Below are 19,871 nucleotides of genomic sequence, written 5' to 3' on the forward strand. Positions count from 1 at the left end.
AAAAACAATTGCACGAGACACACGAACTAATGCATCACTCACACACGTGATATACTGCGCTTGGACAAATTGACGAAACACTATTACGATGTTGATCCTTCTTGATTACCCATGACTGAAATCTGTCTGTAGAGAAATGTCCTCATTGTGAAAAATCATCTCCGAGCAGGGAGAAGCCGGTGATACCTCCACTTCCTGGACAGCACTGGGCACTTTAAATGACAACTGCATACTGGTTTAACGTGATCCACATACGTAACAAATGTAGTAAGTACAGGATATGGGGTTATCAAAAATAAAACCAAGACTGGCTACATTAAATAACACATTGAGGAAACGCCAGAGAAAGCGTGTCCGGAGTAAATTCAATGGCATGGAGCTATATACACTTAAATGACATCTTGCTTCATCTTGACTTTTACACTACGTATATGAATGGAACTGTTCAGATTGATTATGAGGTTACAGAGGCATAAGTTGCTATAAGATAAATTCATGGTTTTCATGATGATATGTAGAAAATATACCAATACTGGCTGGTCACTAGACATGTTGCTTTGACTGCTTCCTAAAAACACATTCACAAAATTTAGCTTGTCCCTGTTGTGTTGACAATAAGATCTGTGGACTTCCATAGCAGAAAACAGAATTGAAGTAGGCTGATGATGAAGGCAGATGGAATACTCAACCATTGCGTTACTTCATTGACGACGTGGATGGGTTGGGGGCCCCGCTAATAAAAGCTTAACTGTACATGATAAGATTTATTTTATGCTGCAAACTGAATTTGCGTGCTACTACTGACATAATGACAAATTCACTCCACCAATAGCACACCAGATGTGAGAATATGCTTGTACGAAGCCACTGTACAGGACATGAAAAATTTCCACACAATGCCGACTCACGTGGTGGAATAAAGCGAAGACCTACGTCCCAACACCATTAAAATACTGCTTCAACTTATGCTAATCACATAGACTAAATAGCGAAAATGGTTCTACATAATACAATGTGAATTAAATCAGCTTTTGAAACGCAGATGAGCACCAGTAATAAAGATACACCGAAAATGTGTTGATAGGTATCTATCACTACAACATATTATACTTCCATCTTCTTGCCGGGTACCCAGAATCCTTTGCGCGCGAACGAGAGCATGATGTTTCTACAGGGTTGCAAACTACTATTATGTTACAAGAAGTACTTCGTAAGATACACTAGTATTACAATTCTAGTTTGATTATACGGGGGCGTTACAACAGCACACACCTGTAATGTCAGAATCTAAAAGCAGTTTTATCATGTCGATGTCAATGCCTCCTGCAGTCTGTCCACCCTGACCGCAGTACCTCTGAGTCAGCTAAGTTCATCTTTTTTTTCTTTTTTCTAAAACGTAGATTTTAAAGCGTGCCGCAAAATGTCCTCTGCAATTAGTTTCTTTTTATGTGGTTTCCATAAGAGGCCACGCATCGCTGAACCTTAGGTGGGTAGTAAATGTTAACGATGCATTTTGTGGTTCAATTCTGATACGTTTAGATGGTACGAAATTACTGCTAAACGATGGGTAAACTAAGTGGCGTAGCAAAGCGTAGAAAGAAGAAAGAAAGAGAAGAAGAGGTGAAGAGAAACCCTATGATGATTGATTCTTTTTTTTACGAGTGTTCCAGAAAATACAAGGAGTGATTTTTCATTAGCTTCTAGTAAGTAAAGAATTATACAGAGGAGCGTGTGAGTATGTTAGAGAAAAAGGGTAAATACTTGATGCACTGTCGATGTTGATCCACTGTTCTGGCGGAAGAAAGGTATCAAATCAAGAAAAACGTCCTCTTGAACTTTGGTTAAATGCAACTAGTTTTGGAGTTTCGGAGGTGTCCAAAGCGTGGAACAATGAATTCCAAAGACATATATTTCCAAGGGACTCTTCAAAGGGACTGTCAAATTGACAGTGAATTGATTCTTGGTTCGTCAGTCCCTTTGGGAAATCTCTTGTCCATGCATTGCAGAGTTTTGAAACAAGCATTTACAAGTAGATCAGGTACTACTTTCAGTGTGACGTTTTACTGGACAGCAGTCTCTACACTGGATAGTTTTTGAAATATAGGCTCTGAAATTCATTTCACCACGCTTTCGACACCGTATATCTCCAAAACTAGAGGCATCAACCTAACCAGCATCAAGTTTCCACTGTGACGTTTTCTAATATGGTCACGCGTTCACCCTATCCTTTTAATTGAGATAATCGATAGTTTTTTAAACTGAAACTCAAAAGAACAAAAAGCACAATTAAAGTGAAGTTCTAATTGTTATTGTAACATGAAACCGTTGTTAAACCATGCATATTAAGTTCTCGCTTACACACGTCAAAAGTGTATGTACAAAAGTCATGTTGAAATATTGTGACTTACGTTGTTTCTAAAAGGTATGACGGAGTACGAAAAAATGTATTTTGTCAAGTTCATATTGTAGAAAATAACGTAGATTGTATTAAAACACTCTAATGTATCTATAGCGAACTAGTTCAGTTTGTAGAGCGTTGGCTTCGCATTCGGGAGGTTGTGGGTTCGAATTCCGTTGCTGACTATTCTGATTAGGGTTTTCCTCAGTTCTATCAGTCAAATTCCCGAACGATACCTGTAAATAGGCCCTGGCTGATACCTACCCAAATCCTTTCCTTTGTTGTTACTGTTAAATACCCTGAGTAAAATGGCCATTTAGCTGTATGGGGTGATTGCTAAACAAATACATTTATACTTTGCGATAACTTTTCATCAAAATTTCGTGCAAGGTTAATTATTTCTATGTGTAATAGGATCAAGTTTTTTTTTTTTTTTACAGATCAACGTTCAAACACGAAAAAATCAACTTTGATCCCCCTCTCTAAATTCAGGGTAAAAAATAATTAGTTGTACTAATTTTCGGTGCAAAACTAATGTGAATGGAGTTATAGGATTACTTCTATCAAGTTTTAAGTTATTTCATCCTGCTTGAAAAGTAATTAATTTTAAAAAATCGAAAATTCTTATATTATTTTATTTAAATTTATCTATTCATATGAATTTCCCAGGATTAAGATTATTATCTTTTCTTCTGTCTGGTTAAAAAAAATTACAAACAATATGCAACTTAAAAACTATAAATGTTATTAAAATATGTACCTCAAAAAGGCACTGCTAAATGGTGTACTTGTATGTAAAAAATAAAAAGGTGATTATATGACCAACATTTTATTTTCTGAGGGGGCCCGAAGCAGATATTGGCCAAGGCCACTTGGCCTTATTATGCCACTGCTCTGAGCCCGAATACAATAAGGAACCGCGCACATCAAAGTCACACTACCATAGGGCTAAACAAGAGTTGAGTTGTTTTTGAGTTTAACGTTCCGTTCAGCAGCGAAGCTATATGAAACGTGGATCTGCTGATTAACTTGGAATCCGAACCTCAGGAGCTCCCGCCGGGAATAGAACCCGGGTCTCCCACGCCAAAGGCGCGTACGCTAACCGCTTAGCTACGAGAGTTCGGGCTAAATAAGAGCTCAGTAATACTTTTTATATACAAAATACCTGAGTTAGGATTTACATCTCTGGGCTTTCGGCATCTATGGCCATGTTAGTCCGTCACGTATGAGGGATGACGTCCCTCGGCGAGCGCACTATCCGGGGAAAGGGAAGGAAGGAAGTAGCCTGGAACCTATATGTTAGGTACGATCCGGCATTTGCCTGGTGTGAATGAGGAAAGCCCAGGAAAAACTCATTCAGGATGACTGGCCTGAAAAGCTTTTTATACATTTTTGACTGAGTAACCCCACCGAGAATCAAACCAGAGGCCTCTCGCACCGAAGGCGAGAGCGTTAGCGACTATGCTACAAGATACCTGAATATACATTTTGTTTTTTTAATGTTCTGTATACACACCCGCAGATGATAAAATTTGATGCATATGCTAACGAGAAAGAGCTCAAAAAATTAATATATTATAACTAATATGCTGTATCTTATGTAGGATTAAAGATAGGGGTTCTGGAAAGTAAGTTTTTTGCACATAACTTCAAAATGTTTTTTTTTTTTTTTTACTTTGTCAAAAATACAAAAAAAGCCGTATCATCCGAGTCATAAATGAAAAATACTACAGGTAAGCTGATTCCATTTTTGATATAACTGCACTAAGGGGGGAAACATCGAGTTAAGTCATTATATCATCAGAATTCATTATTCCCCTGCCTATATCATCACAACTCATTATCGTAAATGTTCAACCTTATTTTGATACAATATATGATCGTGTTTATTAGGCATTAGTTAGATTCAACTATCGTTTAAGCTAAGTGTTGTTATTGTGTGATGTTTCGATACTGTCCCGATTGATGTCCGTATTTTCTCGTGAAATGTCTTGAAGCTTGAAAGCTTAAATTATTCACAGCATATGAGATATTAGGAATCTTATTATTCCTATAAATACTATTTTCGAATATTTCTTAAGTGGTTATATGCATAGATTTGCATTTCTTCCTTGCTAAACACCTTAACACTTATGGAAAGTTGCTGTCCCTGTACTGCTCAAACCCTGAAATGACATGTTGACAAGGTCTTTCGTGATCCAATAGGATACTTATCCTCTATTCGTCATATCATTTCTGCTTGTGTCAGATGTTGAGATTGAAAAATGTTGTAGGTGTTTCTATCCTTTCGTCACACAGTATTGCATATGCTTGTCGTGAGATATGAATCCAGTAATTGGCGAAGTATTTACGCAGTATGTAAGACGATTTTTTGATTGTCAATTTGTGATTACAAACAACACATCACTTTCTAATCTGTCCTCCACTTTCATTTACAGTCCAAGGGATAACTTTTGTTATAATTAGCAGCATACCGAATATCATTGTCTTTAATTTATAGATAAGAAACTTATAGCATTTAATTTACATCTTTAAAAATTAGGTTTGAGTTAAATTATCATATTTTAAAGCTACAAATATGTTATTTTGAGTTCTTCCTGAGCACAGTTACAAGATTAAAAACAAAAGGTTAAGAAATACAGCCAATTTACAAGTTTTGTGCATAGTCAATCACACGTTTTACTTTCTAGAAGTGCAATAAAGTAGTAATATGGAATAAAAGTTATATAATCGTATCATCCATTAGAATAAATGCATTTGAATCCATTTATTGACATTGGAGTTTTGATTTAGATTTTATTTAGGAATGTAGTTACATATGAGACAGAGTTACATCTAAGAGGTTACAGCAAAAATGGGTTAAATTACGTTAAGCCCCATCGCGATTACTTATATCATGGTAAACTGAACCTAAACTAAATTATCCTAAACCTAACTTGTGTTTTACAAACAAGTGGGAGATGACGGAATTTGATAAAAATAGTGCACGGCATATATTAAAGTAAGTACTTCAGGTTAGCTTCTGATAGCATATTTTGACATAGAGCCACCTTATTGGAACTTGAATCATGAACTTGTCCGGTGCAGATTAAGAATGCGGGAATATTTTAATTAACATTTACAAGTAAAATATGTTAATTCCAAAAGGAAGAAGAATATTTGGATATTGTATACATGAAGCTGCATCAGTTCCCGAAGGAGCAGGACGCTCATACTTTTAGGGATTATTCATTGAGTATGTACGAACTTACAAGGGGGGTAACAAAGCGACTTTTATTTACTTATCGACTGATACGAAAATAAAAGAGAACGTTCCTGTACTTTATATCTGCATGTGTAGTGCCCTTGTACTTTATGACTGTGTGTGTGGGGGGCGGGGGAATTTAACGCATATCACATGTCTTGTGCACATGGATACTTCTTACTATTGCACTACGTAGAAAATTTATGGTACTTCATGTAGAAGTGGTAATAGAACACAGAAGAAACGCAGATCAGGGGGTTCTCATGTATACTATTACCGAATATTTAAAGAGAATTATGTAGATGGAGAAAATGTATATTGTCTGTGAATTAAAAACAGTATAAAAATGTGGTTCATTACTGTGCGATTGTTTTACAAAACTACCTTGTAGTTCACGTAGCACAGGTTGGTGTTTTTCGGGTAACTCTTTACTTTGGGCAAGGCAGTGATATTATGTCAGTACATAGTATTCTCGAGCGAGCGAAGGCGGGCCAGAGCCCCGCAGGGCACGTTGTTTTCTGTCTTTCCTTCTTGGGAACTGTAACTGTAACTTCAGGAACCGGTTCAGATGAATTGGTTATTGCCACTGCCTTGCCTAAAGTAAAGACTTGCCGTTTTTCGCATTTGACTCGCTGGCGTTTATACAGTTAAGCCCCACCAGCTGATGAACAGAAGTAACATAAAAAATTACAAAATTGCCTGCCACAGACATTGCCAGTTTTGGCTGAAAAGTAAGGTATCATACATTTCGTTCATAGTACTATCCTACTTTAGGGCGGAGAACACTTACATTCATGAAATATTATCATCTCTTACCAACCACGAAATGCGATCTTACTGCCTTAGAAAACGTTTCTAAAGGTGTAGGTGTTGCGTTACACGATGCAGACTCACTTCAGGAGGGCTGAGTATAAAACACGAAGCAACTTGTGCTACATGGCCAATAAAAAGCACAAATGCTATCTAACCCAGTCGGGGCAGGAGCGCAGCGCGGACCGCTTTCCGAGTGGTAGCGGAGGAATGTCTGTAGGGAATAGGTGCGTCAGCCATGGTGGGTATATGCATAAATGGTAACACAGCTTCGTGACACTTCTATGATCACCTTGTACAAGGCTTGTTGGAATCCCCCCTCCTAAAAAAAACGTTTAATTTGAAAAAAGAACACAACTAAAAAAAACTTCAAAAATATACTTGTTGGATTATCTTTAGTGTAATCATAATTAGTGTTTCTCAGTACACGCTTACTTTGAGAATTTGCTTTGAATATGTATTTATCAATATGAGATACCCAACCAGAACAGAATACTATTGAAAAAAATATGTTTGGGCATCATGCCCAACGAACTTATTTTTCGAGTTTGATCAAACTCGCCGTAACGGTGTTCAGCTATAATCTGGGACAAAAAGCAATGGACTACGTTCTTTTGTTTTTGTAGTGCATACTCGCGTATTAGTATAAACGACTAATAGCATATCTTTCACCATGTGTCAGTTAATTACAAATCAAAAATGCTTCATTTAAAAAAGGATTTCTCATCATTATATTTGGATAAGCACGCACACAAAAACCAAGAATAGTTGTATTAAAATGGAGACCTAGAAACTCCCGAATTCACCTTGAATATCTGGTGGAATGTGTGACGTAGGCTATAGTACGATAATCGCGTATTACAAATGTATATATATATATATCATAACTGATACGTCATTCTCTTTAGAATCAAACAAACTTTCAAATGATATTTTCCACATACCTATATGATGTACAAGGAAAATTTGGGGTAAAATAGGGAAATTTTAATCCAAATTACCACTTCCTTGAAATTTGGTGTTCCCTGAAGCGGTCTGGCGTACAGGTACCCTAACATACTGTAGCTTGTAAAATACTGTGGTCTAAGGTGTGTCAAGTTTCATTGCAATATCTACAATTGTTACGAGGGAAAAATATTTCCAAATTTCGTATATAAATAAGGAAGAAGTGGAATATACAAAATAAAATTTCCAAAAACAGGATATTTCTCGGAATACCATGGTTAATACGTCTTTCTCTTCAGAATGAAACAAGCTTTCAAGTGGCACCATGCACATATGTTTATAATATAGAAAAAGGCATACAGGTTTCGTGAGACACTTTGCAGTAGGCACTCGCTTATATTTCGATTTCTAGAAAAGAGGCAGTAGACAGTTTTGTAGAGTGACAAAAAACGTGGGTAATTCTCCTGACTGAAAATTTCTTTAACTTCCATCAAAACATGCTAATCAAATATCAGGATAGTACTTCAAAAGCCAGAATGGCACAAACGCTGACTCATGCACACATCCCGTAGAACCTATACCCATGCTTTAAAACTATTGTTTGTTAGGTCCAGAGCGTTTGGTGTTATAACAAAATGCATATTCCGCTTTTTGCGTTTGAAGGTGTAAAGTAATGACTTCCCTTCAAGTCACCTGTTATGGAGCAACGTAAAAATGTTGCTATCTTTGCTTCACAAAAGTGGAAGGAAAGGGAAGTTTAACAGCATTGTGTGTTGGTACTTTCGGTTCACAGTTCATGCGCATATATTAAGAAATGAACATTATAGCGTTGCATTTTGATTAGTGAATGTTAATTGGGTGATGTAATTGAGTGTAATGCGGGGTATATTAGAAGGGTAAGAATTGTTACTGGGTTCCATTTTCTGATGCTATCTTATTGTATTGTCAAACACAATTAAATTTTTTTCTTCTCGTAACTTCTAGATATTGTAACGAAACTTGGCATACGCATTACGTATAGACCATAATATTTTTCCAAGTAGATTATATTCGGTGCCCGTAGCCGGGACCGTTCCAGTTGGCACCAGATTTCCTATTTATTCCAAAATTCCCTTTTTTCGTACATAGTGAATACATGTGTATGGTACCATTTGAAAGCTTGTTTCATTCTGAAGAGAATGACGTATGAGCCATGATATTCGGATGAATAACACTATGTTTGGAAAGTTTAATTCTTGAAATAAATGAATCAAAGAATTTTGATAGAATTATTGGAATCAAGATTGGAATATTTAAAACAAACAAACATGTTAGGTAGTGAAAAAATCTTTTAAAGCAAAGGATTACCACAACTAACTTCACTTTACCAGAGGTCATACAAAAATGTCGATACCACTTTCTTTTCACTCTAATTTTTATTGGACTTTGCAGCTACTACAAACCAATCATCTACAACTATAGATGTCAACATGAACAAGAACCTTCCGGTAGTTAAAACACTATTTAAATAACTTAAGTCACTCTTGGCATTACTATAACCTAAACCTGTCTTGTACATATATAAGCAACTACCTAGCGAATTACGTACTTCATTTTTTAAACCGTCGTTTTAAATTTAATTACGCTCCTCTTTTGTTTATACATTCTATCTACTAACTTTTAACACTTTGCACCTCCAACATCATCTTGGGTAACACCTAGAAACGAACTGCACCAACTGACTCCCAACAAAACGCAACAATAAAATATTATGTTACAACAAAGAAAGAATACAGATCAAGAAATTGAGTGACAGCGTTTGAAAATTTTGAGTAACATATATTAGCTCGATAAATATCTAAAGAACTATTTGGCATGTGTCATTTCCAACAAAAGCAGTACGGTAGAAATAACACGAATAGTACAGGGTGTCCGGAATGGGATTAACGGTTTTTAAAAGTGGATAGTTTTAATATGGTCAGGGATAGAGAAGAAAGAAAAAAAAACATGCATTTTAAAGGAGAACTCAAAAAGTTTATTTGGTCTTACTTACAAGTTGTTCTAACTCAATGTAAGTCCATGTGAGCTCAATTTGTAACTTTTACAATATCTAGCCCGAACTCAATCTCTCTCCACGTATTCTGTAACACCTGAGGTGTTACTGAAGCAATCGCATTCCTACTACGGTTCTTCAGTTCATCAAGGTTACGCACCTTTTCACCAGAATACACAAGGTCTTTCACATACCCCCATTCTAAGACTGGGGGGTATAGGTCCCCGGCAGGAGCCACACTTGGAGGGCCCCATCTTCTCTTCCCATGTACCATGTAGGAGTCTTACAAAGTGTACTAAGTTTCATAATCTTAATTTTATTTATTCTGATTATTGTAATAACACTCTATTTCCAATGTGGTTTGATAAAATGCTTACTGAAACATTATCAATATAATCTGAAAGTAGAATTAATACTCACAGATCTAGTATTATGAATAGTTATAACGCAAATATGAAGTGGTTGCTTCACGAATGTTGTTTCAGTGGACGCACAAAAGCCTTCAATTATAAGTTGAAATATTTTAAGGTTTTACCTTACAGTCTATATGTCTCTGGGAAACCAAAAGCTGTTATAAGCATACAGGCATATAGTTATTATAAATATTAAAGTATATAAGACATATTATTGAATCATATTATGGCACTACTGGTGACTAAAAAAAAAACACAAGGACCTCTCTAAGTTAACAGTGCAACAAGCCTCCAGTTCTACAGAAGATTCACAGAGCTCTTCTAACACCTTTTCAACATCGATAATCATATTCCATTCTGATTAACATAAACGTTTCCAATATGTCCTGAGACAGGAGAGAGTGCAATTTTGTTTTAATTAATTTCGGTTTTGAGAATAACTCGTTCACAGTACTTCGCAGTGCACTTGCATACCTGGTAATGTTAAGGAATATTTGTAACAGACCGATTACCGGTTTGTTTACATTGGATCCGTATTGTTATGTGTACCGGTTGAAGTCGAAGTTGGTTCCCGCATAATATTACTGTGCCCAGTTTTGTTACGTGTAAGTTTACACTAATTTAATATTAATTCGTTCTGTATTGTTAGTACAAGGCACTTAAACTCATCCGGAAAGTGAAATTAAAACTTTGAGTATTTTTTTTTTAAATCTAGTTTTACCGATTCACTTCAAACCATGTAACCGTTTCTTTACAGTTTATACAGTATTTTGGAACAATTAATATAAGTAAAACTGGATACTACTAAATTTTAGCTTAAAAGCTTACCGAATATTTGATATAGTTGTGTTATTAGATTTCATTCATTTGTGAATTATCTCGACGTTCACTTGTTACACTATATTACTGCTGATATGGCGATCCCTCTGGTTATTGCCGCAAGAGGGCGTTCGAATCGCTATACGTGAAACTAACAGTTTAAAAGATGGCGGCTCGGCAGTGAAAAGAAGTCCTCCGTTGTCATGACAAAACCTAAACAAGTGCCTGAAGAGAATAATCTTTTTTTATTTATTTATTGAATAAGGGTTTTCGGTAAGTTAGATATTAAAAATAGATATAGAGATTCATGATTTTTACGGTTAGGTTCTTGTATTGATATGTATTTATGGTAAAATTGCGCGAATTATAATCAAAGATATAATATTAGAAACCGCGTTTATCAAGGCCTGGCTACGAGTGTAAGATGACGCAGTGAATTGATAGATTTCGGCGCGTAAGAACGATGGTCTAGGTCAGTCTCTTAAAAAGTCAGAAATTTCGCAACTAAAATGCAAATTCGGCCTGCAACCTAGTAAAAATTGTGATTTAGGATAACCCGAAACATTATTTGGAGGAAATAGATATTAAGGAGTTCTGACCGAAGTCAAAATTCGTTAAAACCTTTTTGGATGAAGACCATCGAATGTTACCTCCGCCATCATTAGGAATCTGAAATGATGGGTCAGGAGGTATAAATGGTTGAGATTAGTCTCGTCGACTTGTGGAACGACATCCTACTATGGTAGTATGTGGAGCCAACAATCCGGGTCACTTAAACAGGTTGGATAGTCTAGCCGAACCTGAGGAGTAAACAGGGACTCAGACCTGCTGATAATTGGGTAACATTTTTCCTTATTTTCTATAAACAGTATAGCATTTCAACTAATGGCATCTTTAAGAATCAGGATGGGTAACTAAGTTAAAAGGGCGTTACGCGTCTCTGAACTTATCAATCGTCATCGTCCACTCATATACAAGCATGTATAACTGAATTACTAAATCTTATGTGTGTCTCTACGTAAATTTGAAAATGTTAGGGTAATACTTTACTTTGTACGCACCTTTCGACGGCAATGTACCTTGAAAAGTTTGAATATTTAGGTTAGATAGGTTATGTTAAACGCATTACTGAATTAATTATGTCTTGTGATAATGCCTTATTTTGTGAAACATTTGTTGTAGGTTAGGTTAGGTTTAATTTGTAAATGTGTGATCCATAGTATCTATGTAGGTTAGGTTAGGAGATTTTCTTTTATCCATGTTTCTAAATTTAATACGTGCCTTTTCCATATTGCAAGGTGATATATTTTTTTTGGGGGGAAACCTTTACTATGAACGCACATTCTGTATCTGAGAATTTAAGTGTTTCGTAATTTATTTCATTTGATTCAATATTGCTTCGTGATGTATGTCAATTGTAAACATTATTATGAAATTTCTTTGAGAGTGCTCTAATATATAAATGTGTCCTTTAGTCGTATTTGTAATACGTGCGTGTAGGTTAGCTAAAATTTCGTTTCTTATGTGTAGAACCGGTAACAATTGTGATTTGAGCGTGATTTCCTATATTTTGTCGTGTGTCCCTTTGATATTAATTTTGTAATGTATTTTGTATACGTGCTTGCCATATTTTCTCGTGTGCATATTAAATACGTGTAATGTCGGTAAAATTGTATTTCGAACGTGTCTATTATTCTTATTTTGTCGTATGCCCTTTTATAGTATCTCTTAATACATTAGTAGTTTAAAAATCCTCTTTCGTATGTATGATCACACTGCGTTGCACCAGATATTTAGTTTTGTAGGTTAGGAAAAATTGAACATAACATGTCCTCCGATGTTGATATCGTATTGTGATGAGTGCTAGTAATAGATTTGTGCCGATGCGGGAGAACTTTACTCTGGACATACCTCCGGAGTTCGACATTACTATTGATAAAATATTATTTCGTGCTATGTTTGTTTATTTTCTGTTAGATATATATTTACTTTGAACGTGCCATAGTTACAGTGCAGAATTAAATGTTCGTGTATATATATATATTTGCCTCATCAAAACCAATAACGTTGGAATGTTTTTCAACTTGCTACTCTCACAAGTAGAATATGATTTCTCATGCGTATCCATCCCTCTATGAGTTTAATTAGTTGTAAACAAAGATAATAAGTCAAAAATGATAGTAATTGTTTACGAGGCGTTTCAGTAATTGGACCCTGTCGAGTATATGTAGTTTTGTTTTTTTTTTCGTGTTCGCTAGACATCTGTAAACATATCATTTTCATTAGTAGTAGTGCTTTCACAGTAGACGTATTATGCGAATGATGCATAGGCTAATGTAAAGTAATACATGATGCTACTCATTTTTTTTTTTTAACACGTTCGCTGCTGAGAACGCCCATCGGCATCCAGTACTGAATTTGGCATATGCGCCGGACGCCTCTCGGCGCTTGTCCATGCAGCTGATTCACTTGCACTTGCAACTTGCACCAATACCTGCACTAGCGCTGGCGGGAAAGTGAATCAGCTGCAGGGACAAGCGCCGAGAGGCGTCCGGCGCATATGCCAAATTCTGTACTGGACGCCGATGGGCGTCCTCAGCAGCGAACGTGTTAATTGAAAATGGAATTGTAGTAGCGATGATTCTGCCTATGTCTGCATAATTTGCATGTTGTTTGAGGGATGACAGGGACATTATAAGCAACGAACGCCCAATTAAAAAGAATCCTCTGTAAATACATAAGTAGAAGGGATGGATCGTCAATTCTTTGAATAATAATAATTTCGATATGTACTAACGAAATAAGTTTGAGAATCATGTTGGAGAATCTGGATATGTTAAAGAAATATAACAATATCATTTTATAAAGATGTTAATGAAGTATCATAGAGATACCACGATGGAGGCAAATGTTTAATGACAATTTTTTTTTTGAATCTGTTATAATGTAATCGTTAACTAATGGCACAAATAAACTAGTCTTGAGAATTTGACTTTATGATTTCAAATGCAATTTATAAACTTGAACTTATACAGTTCTAGTTGCTCATTTTTTTTATGTACTAATTAAGCTGAACAATGTTGACTCTTAACTCTTGGTTGGCCACGAAACAAGAATTTGGAAAATCTTCTGATAATAGTAGTAACTTTATTTTTTTTTTTTTTCCTTCTTCTTCTCTAAAGCTAACGCAACCTGAACATTAAGTCTAATATAACCTTGAATTTTATTTTTTTTTCAATACCCTGGGATGGTGTTGTTATATATTTATAGACGACAGAGAGTGGATTTAATGAACTCGTCTGTTGTATAAACTCAAAAAGAATAACTGCTGCAAAGGACAAGCATATGCCACAAGCTATATCAGTTTTCACATTTTCTTGCCCCTCTTTTCTTCGAAGTCTTTATCATTGAAATCTCCGATGCATCCCTGGTTGGTAATTTGTCTTTTTTTGAAGGTTACTACACCACTGATAAAGCTTCGTACATGTTAGCGAATTGTACAAGTTCTTTCGATAGTTGAACCTTATCGAGGTTTAACTTTGCTGCAAGTGCTGCAAATTCGTTCTCTGGAAACCGTTCTTTTATTTCGTTGAAACATTTAGGATCTAGCAACCGCAAATCCTTAAGTAATTCAGAAAGAGGTTCAAACCCTTCTTCCAACTGTTACTGCTAAATTCTAAATCTCATAATGACGTTCCACTTTAAAGATGTCTGATAGAGCTTTAAAGAGTCTTTGCCTCTCTCATCAGACGACTTTTCATCAGTCATTCTTTTCTTCTTCCATAGTGACGAACAGGAAAATCTTCAGTCTCAATGTCAGAATAATATTCCTTTAATTGCAGATTTTGTTGCTTTGCAAAAGTCTTTCGCTTTGTTACATACTTTCGCGTAGCTGTTCACGCAATTTTGCCGCTAAATTCCAAGCATTAGTGTAATTCAGAGCTTGCGAACTGTAAATATTTTGAGACTACGGTTGTTAATGCGAATAGGTCATCGTACACAGCACACATCACAATGGTTCGGAATTCACATCATTTATGCAACGAGACCTGGGCTTGAAACTTCGGTTTTGCATCGAACTGCCTGCTGGTTGTAACGTCGTTCAGGAACAGTAGAAAAGTCAGAAATCGGTTGCTTTGGAAGCCTGTTTCTCCGTGGTCTTTCCCTTGATAAATGTGTGTACCAGTGTGGCTTTTCTTCATAAATCTATCAGCTTCATTTACGCGTGGTAATGGGGCCCCAAGATGGGGACCTGTTCTGTTTCTTTTTTGGTGTTGCAGTAACTTGTCAAACGACTAACAGAGAACCCCAGCAGGACTTCATAAAAGCCAGTCTCGTTTCAACATTCATGGGGCCCCAATACACATTTAGACAGTATGATGCTGGGGCCCTATTCTTCATATTGTTGAAATATATTCTTGCTAGGCCACAAACAAAGGGCCTCAAATAGTACTTTATAATACTGTTAGTTTCATTCCATGATTTCAATAATGAGACCCCAAGACTACATTCAATGCTGGAATAACCGAACTCTGGGAACGGAACAAACTACAACGAATAACTATGTTCCAACAAAGCAGACATGTTTTACCTTACTTTCCATAGAGAGGGCCCCGGTAGGGATCCCTGCCCTCCTGCCCTGGCAGGCCGAGCCTGCATACCCCTACAGGAAGAAGTCCAGGGGGGTAACATCAGGAGAGCGTGGAGGCAACACGCATTGCGCCTTTTCGATTGCCGACGCTATTTCTGTTTATCGGCAATACTAGCGCCGTCACCGGTAGTTGTTCAAGTATGAGAATTCGCTGAACAAAACTTTTTGAGTTGTCCTTCAATATGAGTGGTTTTTTTTTCTTTTTTTTTTCTGTATCTCTGACTATATTAGAACTATATACTTTTAAAAATCGTCAGTCCCATTCCGGACACCCTGTATAATCGCTTCTGTTAAAAGAAAGAAAAAAAAAATCACTCGATTTTACTTCCAAGCAACTAAGTGACCATTGGCCTCCTGTTTGCAAAACAAGAATGATTAATCAAAGTATAAAATCCAGTCCCCTTATTAAAAAGGTGTTTATTGTTTCCAAACAGTTAAAATTTGTATGGATCTTGAAATAGCTATTTGATATAAAAGGGCGCATACGTAATATTTATTTAAAAAAAAAAAACTCAAAACTAATTGTGTACTTACCCAAATTACTAGTTGTGAGCGGCCTTCTTCAGCACAGATCCTTTCAGAAAATTAACATTATCTATAAATTACATGAAGTTCATTATCTTCTTCCGAATATTATTATTTTTTCTTACTTTTAGTAATACATAAAATTTCCCTTGTACCTAATTGCTACTCTTCATGAATACTTACCGATGTCTTATATAGGTGAGTAATAATGGTTAAAGAATCATTGATTCTCAGTCACAGACAATAGTTTTCTGAAAGTATATGTACTGAGGAAGCCAATAACGTTTTTGCCGAAATATTCACAATTAGTTAATTTGTGGTGCTTTTGAAGTAAGTACTTTTTTAATGAATCATGTGAAAAATTCACAGCATGTAGGCTACCTGATCATCTTATAAGTTCTCTCAGCGCATTAGACAGGTATAGCAGAAAGAAAAATAGAAATATATGAAAAACACCACTTAATTTATTGCGTAGGATGTTAAAAATACTCTACACGAATGGTTATTAAAAGTGATCTCTTGCTTTCATGCTTGCCTTCAAATGGCGTGGCCAGTCATCAAACGCAGCATTATGACATTCAAATCTAAATTGTTCACTGCTAGCTTCACTGCACGTGTTAGGTTCTCCAAATTTCGGTGTTTTGGAGAGCAGACATGTCTTCGAAACATCTCACAGTTTGTAATCCGACAGATGCAAGTCGGGTCTTGAGGATGGTCAGTCGGGAACGTTGTCCTTAAGCTACTGTTGCATATGTCCGGCACGATGAGCAGGTGTGGAGTGCTGTTGGAACATCCAGTGCTCATTTCAGAACATTGGTCTACTTAAGGGGGTATCTTTGTGTACTTCACTATTTGAAGAACAACTTGGTGAAGTTTCTTACTGCCGTGGGCGTACACTCTGTAATTTTGCTTTTAGTTTCGCTTTAACCATGAAAACTTTCTAGTAGGTAGGTCCGTAGCCCTAGGTCTTCATTAAAAATCCTGGGCACACTGCTTTTTGAGATTTTCATCTAATATGCCAGCACTTTTTGTTTCCGGGCACCATTTCTACGAGTTCGTACGAGGTTGACCATATCTTTTTCTGTCATCAACAGTATCAAGTTTGTCATGCCGCTTATTGCTTTGATAAAGAAACCTGGTGCTAAAATTAAGTGATTTTAGCAGCTTGAATATTGCGCTTGTGAAGTGATTGGATTTTTCTAACGCAATAATTGCTACTCTGTTCTCTTTTGTAAAATGTGTTCTCCATGATACCACCTCATAGTATTACTGACAACATTGATTATTTCACTTCGGTATTCCTCTCTTAACTTATTAGCGGTATTGGACGGCCTGCGCAGGGTTTGTTTGGTCAGGAATCGGTTAAATAAGCTTCTGACAGAAGTTTTGAGATTACTGCGTGTTGATGTGAAAACATAAAACAGTTTTTTTTCTTCTGTCTGTCTGTTGATGCACATTAGCGAAAGAGCTTATAGTATACTCTTTTAATGTTGTTGTAATGTGATTGTTTCCACTATTTTTGAAGTAATTCGTTATATATGTAATGTATTTATATCTTTACAGGGCGATTGGTTGTTGATGTTCATAAGTAATTTATGGAATAGTTATGGCGTAGTTAGTAATTTCTTTAGCATTACTAGTCAACACAGACAAATGATTTCTACAATGAAGACAAGTGAAGTATCTAGTCATTAGCTGCAGTCACATCTTAGTTAAATATTTCAATATGCTGTCAAGAAAAAACAAGGATCTAAGAACTATAAAGGAGGGCGTAGTGGGCAAATACGTCAAGAAGGAGACACCACCTGAGATGCCAAGTAAGTGAATGAAATTTTAGAATGTTAACAGCACTGATGAAGTCAGAAAAAAAGTCAACTACTTTTTGTGGTAATAATAAAAATAATAATAAAAGCCCAGCACTTGCCTAAGCATGCAAATAACAGTCTGATCACAGGTGTTTGAGCGGTAAATTTTCGCCATATCGTCTTTTCTTTCTTTCTTTCTTTCTTTCTTTCTTGCCTTGCTCGAAGTGCTACAGTTTTGATAAATCATCTTCCCTGTAGAAACAATGATTATCGGTTAGTGGAGCATTGTTCTTGAGTTTCCTTACGTTATAATTTGTGTTGTTTTCCTATTACCTGTATGCAGACTTCAAATGAGTAATGAAAAGACAACAGATTGTAAAGCAAGGAAACTCAAAAGCAACACTTCGAGCAACGTAAAGTTAAAGAATTAAAATAATTTTTTAAAAATCGATGATGGCGAAAATTTATTGCTGAAACATTTTCGATTAGACTCTTACTCGCATGCTTAGGTGAATGTTGAGCTTTAATTATTATCAGAAAAGGTAGTTTTTCAAATAGAGTGAAATATACATTTTCTAAAACCAAGAACAGAATATTATGAAAATTTTATTAAATGTGGTTGTGGCGACTTTGAAGTTAACACTTTAGTACAATTTAGCGGGTATGTTTTCATAATATCTTCAGAGGTACTTCATAAAATGCAATGCTTTGTGTATAATTTGTAGATCTCTAAATGAACATGAACATGTGACTGTAACTGTTCCCTCTTCATGTCAAAACTGTTGAGCTGACTTTAACATAGACATAATATTAAAACGATCAGCGATTTTCACAGTCATTCTGCTCACAGGTAATTGTAATTTCTTAAAGCCCCTTGCGCTACCTAAATTTCGACACAAGAGAAAAAACAATAAAAATACAAGTAAGTAAAAGGAACGGACTCACCAGAGTAGAGCGGTGCGTAGAAACACCTTGTCAAAGCTACTAATTACTCATGTAATGGAGAAGCAGCACGCTGTAAAATGGCGTATGCAGTTTGTATATTCTTTTGTTTAGACGTTGAAGGTTGCCAGCTCATGTAATTTTTCTTTTTATGTCAATATTTTATTTCCCAATTACCACTTCTCATTCCTTACTTAACCAGAGCCTATCTAAATTTAATTTTTAATTTCTTAAGAAGCAAATAAACAGATTTCAAAAAGGAATCTGTTTCACTGTTAGCTCCAAATAAAATTTTTGGATCATCAATATTATGTACTGTTTCTTTCAAATGTTTGAGCTCCCTCGTGGCTAAGCGGTTGGGCGTAGGAGAACCGGGTTCGATTCCCGGCTTAAGCTCTCGTGGTTTGAATCCCACGTTAAGCTGTAGATCCACGTATCATACAGTCTCGCTACTGAAGGGACGCTAAACTTAAAATCAAATTAAATCTTTGAAATTCTTCGATAGGCCCGAAATCGGATGTTCCGCTTTAGCGTCCCTGAAACGTCCTTTAACCCGTACTTTCACGTTTCTTTTTCTCATATCCGTGTGATCCGCCCGGCAACTGGATTTTATTTCGTAGATTTTCAGTTGGAATCAGTATAGTTGCTCTTGAATTGGATGATGATGTTCTCCAGTGTTTTGAAGGGGAGGGGTTCAACGCTGCACGAAAACTGTATTGTGTAAAAAGTCTATTTAATGCAGTTATCAATCTGGGGTACATAGGTAAGCCCAACCCACATAGGCTCGGAGGTTCCGGTTTTAGGACTATCGGAACGTAAGTTCCTTTTAACATGTTTGAACTAATTGAGGTGGAAATCGCTTACCTATTTATGTTACCGAGCTTCAGCAAATAGTCAGTCTCATTTTGCAAATCTGCCTCCAATGTATAACACGCAGGAAAAAAGTCTTCTATGTACGTATTTACTTTAGTTACTGCCGAATGAGCTGATTTGTAATGTATATACTGTGCTTGCAGTGGGCTTATGGTGAACACTTGTAACAAACTTATTGTTTCTCCTAATTTCTAGATCTCCCAGATTGACAACTGCATTAAATAAAATTTCCTTACAATACAGTTGTCGTACTGCGTTGAAACTTCCCCAAAAATTTTGTAATAGAACATTGCCCAATTCAAGAGCTACTACACTGATCCCAACAAAAATCAGGAGTTTATGAAATAAAATGCAGTTTCCGCGAGGATTACATAGGTATGAGAAAAATAAATCTCAAATCAGGGTTAAAGAACA

At 36.2% G+C, this 19,871-nt stretch overlaps 1 protein-coding gene across 5 annotated transcripts in view; it reads left to right on the forward strand.

Moving 5' to 3' along the window:
- Nucleotides 1–4,589: 4,589 nt before the first annotated feature.
- Nucleotides 4,590–19,871, forward strand: part of sav (scaffold protein salvador) — a 46,779-nt gene continuing 31,497 nt past the window's right edge. Inside the window, exons 1-2 of one of the 5 annotated variants that reach the window (XM_081730861.1) lie at nucleotides 4,590–4,756; nucleotides 17,401–17,654. In XM_081730861.1, the coding sequence (XP_081586987.1) occupies nucleotides 17,564–17,654 (91 nt within the window). In that variant the 5' untranslated portion in view covers nucleotides 4,590–4,756; nucleotides 17,401–17,563. Of the gene's footprint in view, nucleotides 4,757–4,921; nucleotides 4,941–5,270; nucleotides 5,400–17,400; nucleotides 17,655–19,871 lie in introns of those variants that run through there. The other 4 variants (XM_081730859.1, XM_081730864.1, XM_081730863.1 and 1 more) reach the window with 4 other exon arrangements.

The sequence above is a fragment of the Thermobia domestica genome, chromosome 11 (genome assembly GCF_964235325.1).
Source record: "Thermobia domestica chromosome 11, izTheDome1.hap1.1, whole genome shotgun sequence".
Taxonomy (NCBI): Eukaryota; Metazoa; Arthropoda; class Insecta; order Zygentoma; family Lepismatidae; genus Thermobia; species Thermobia domestica.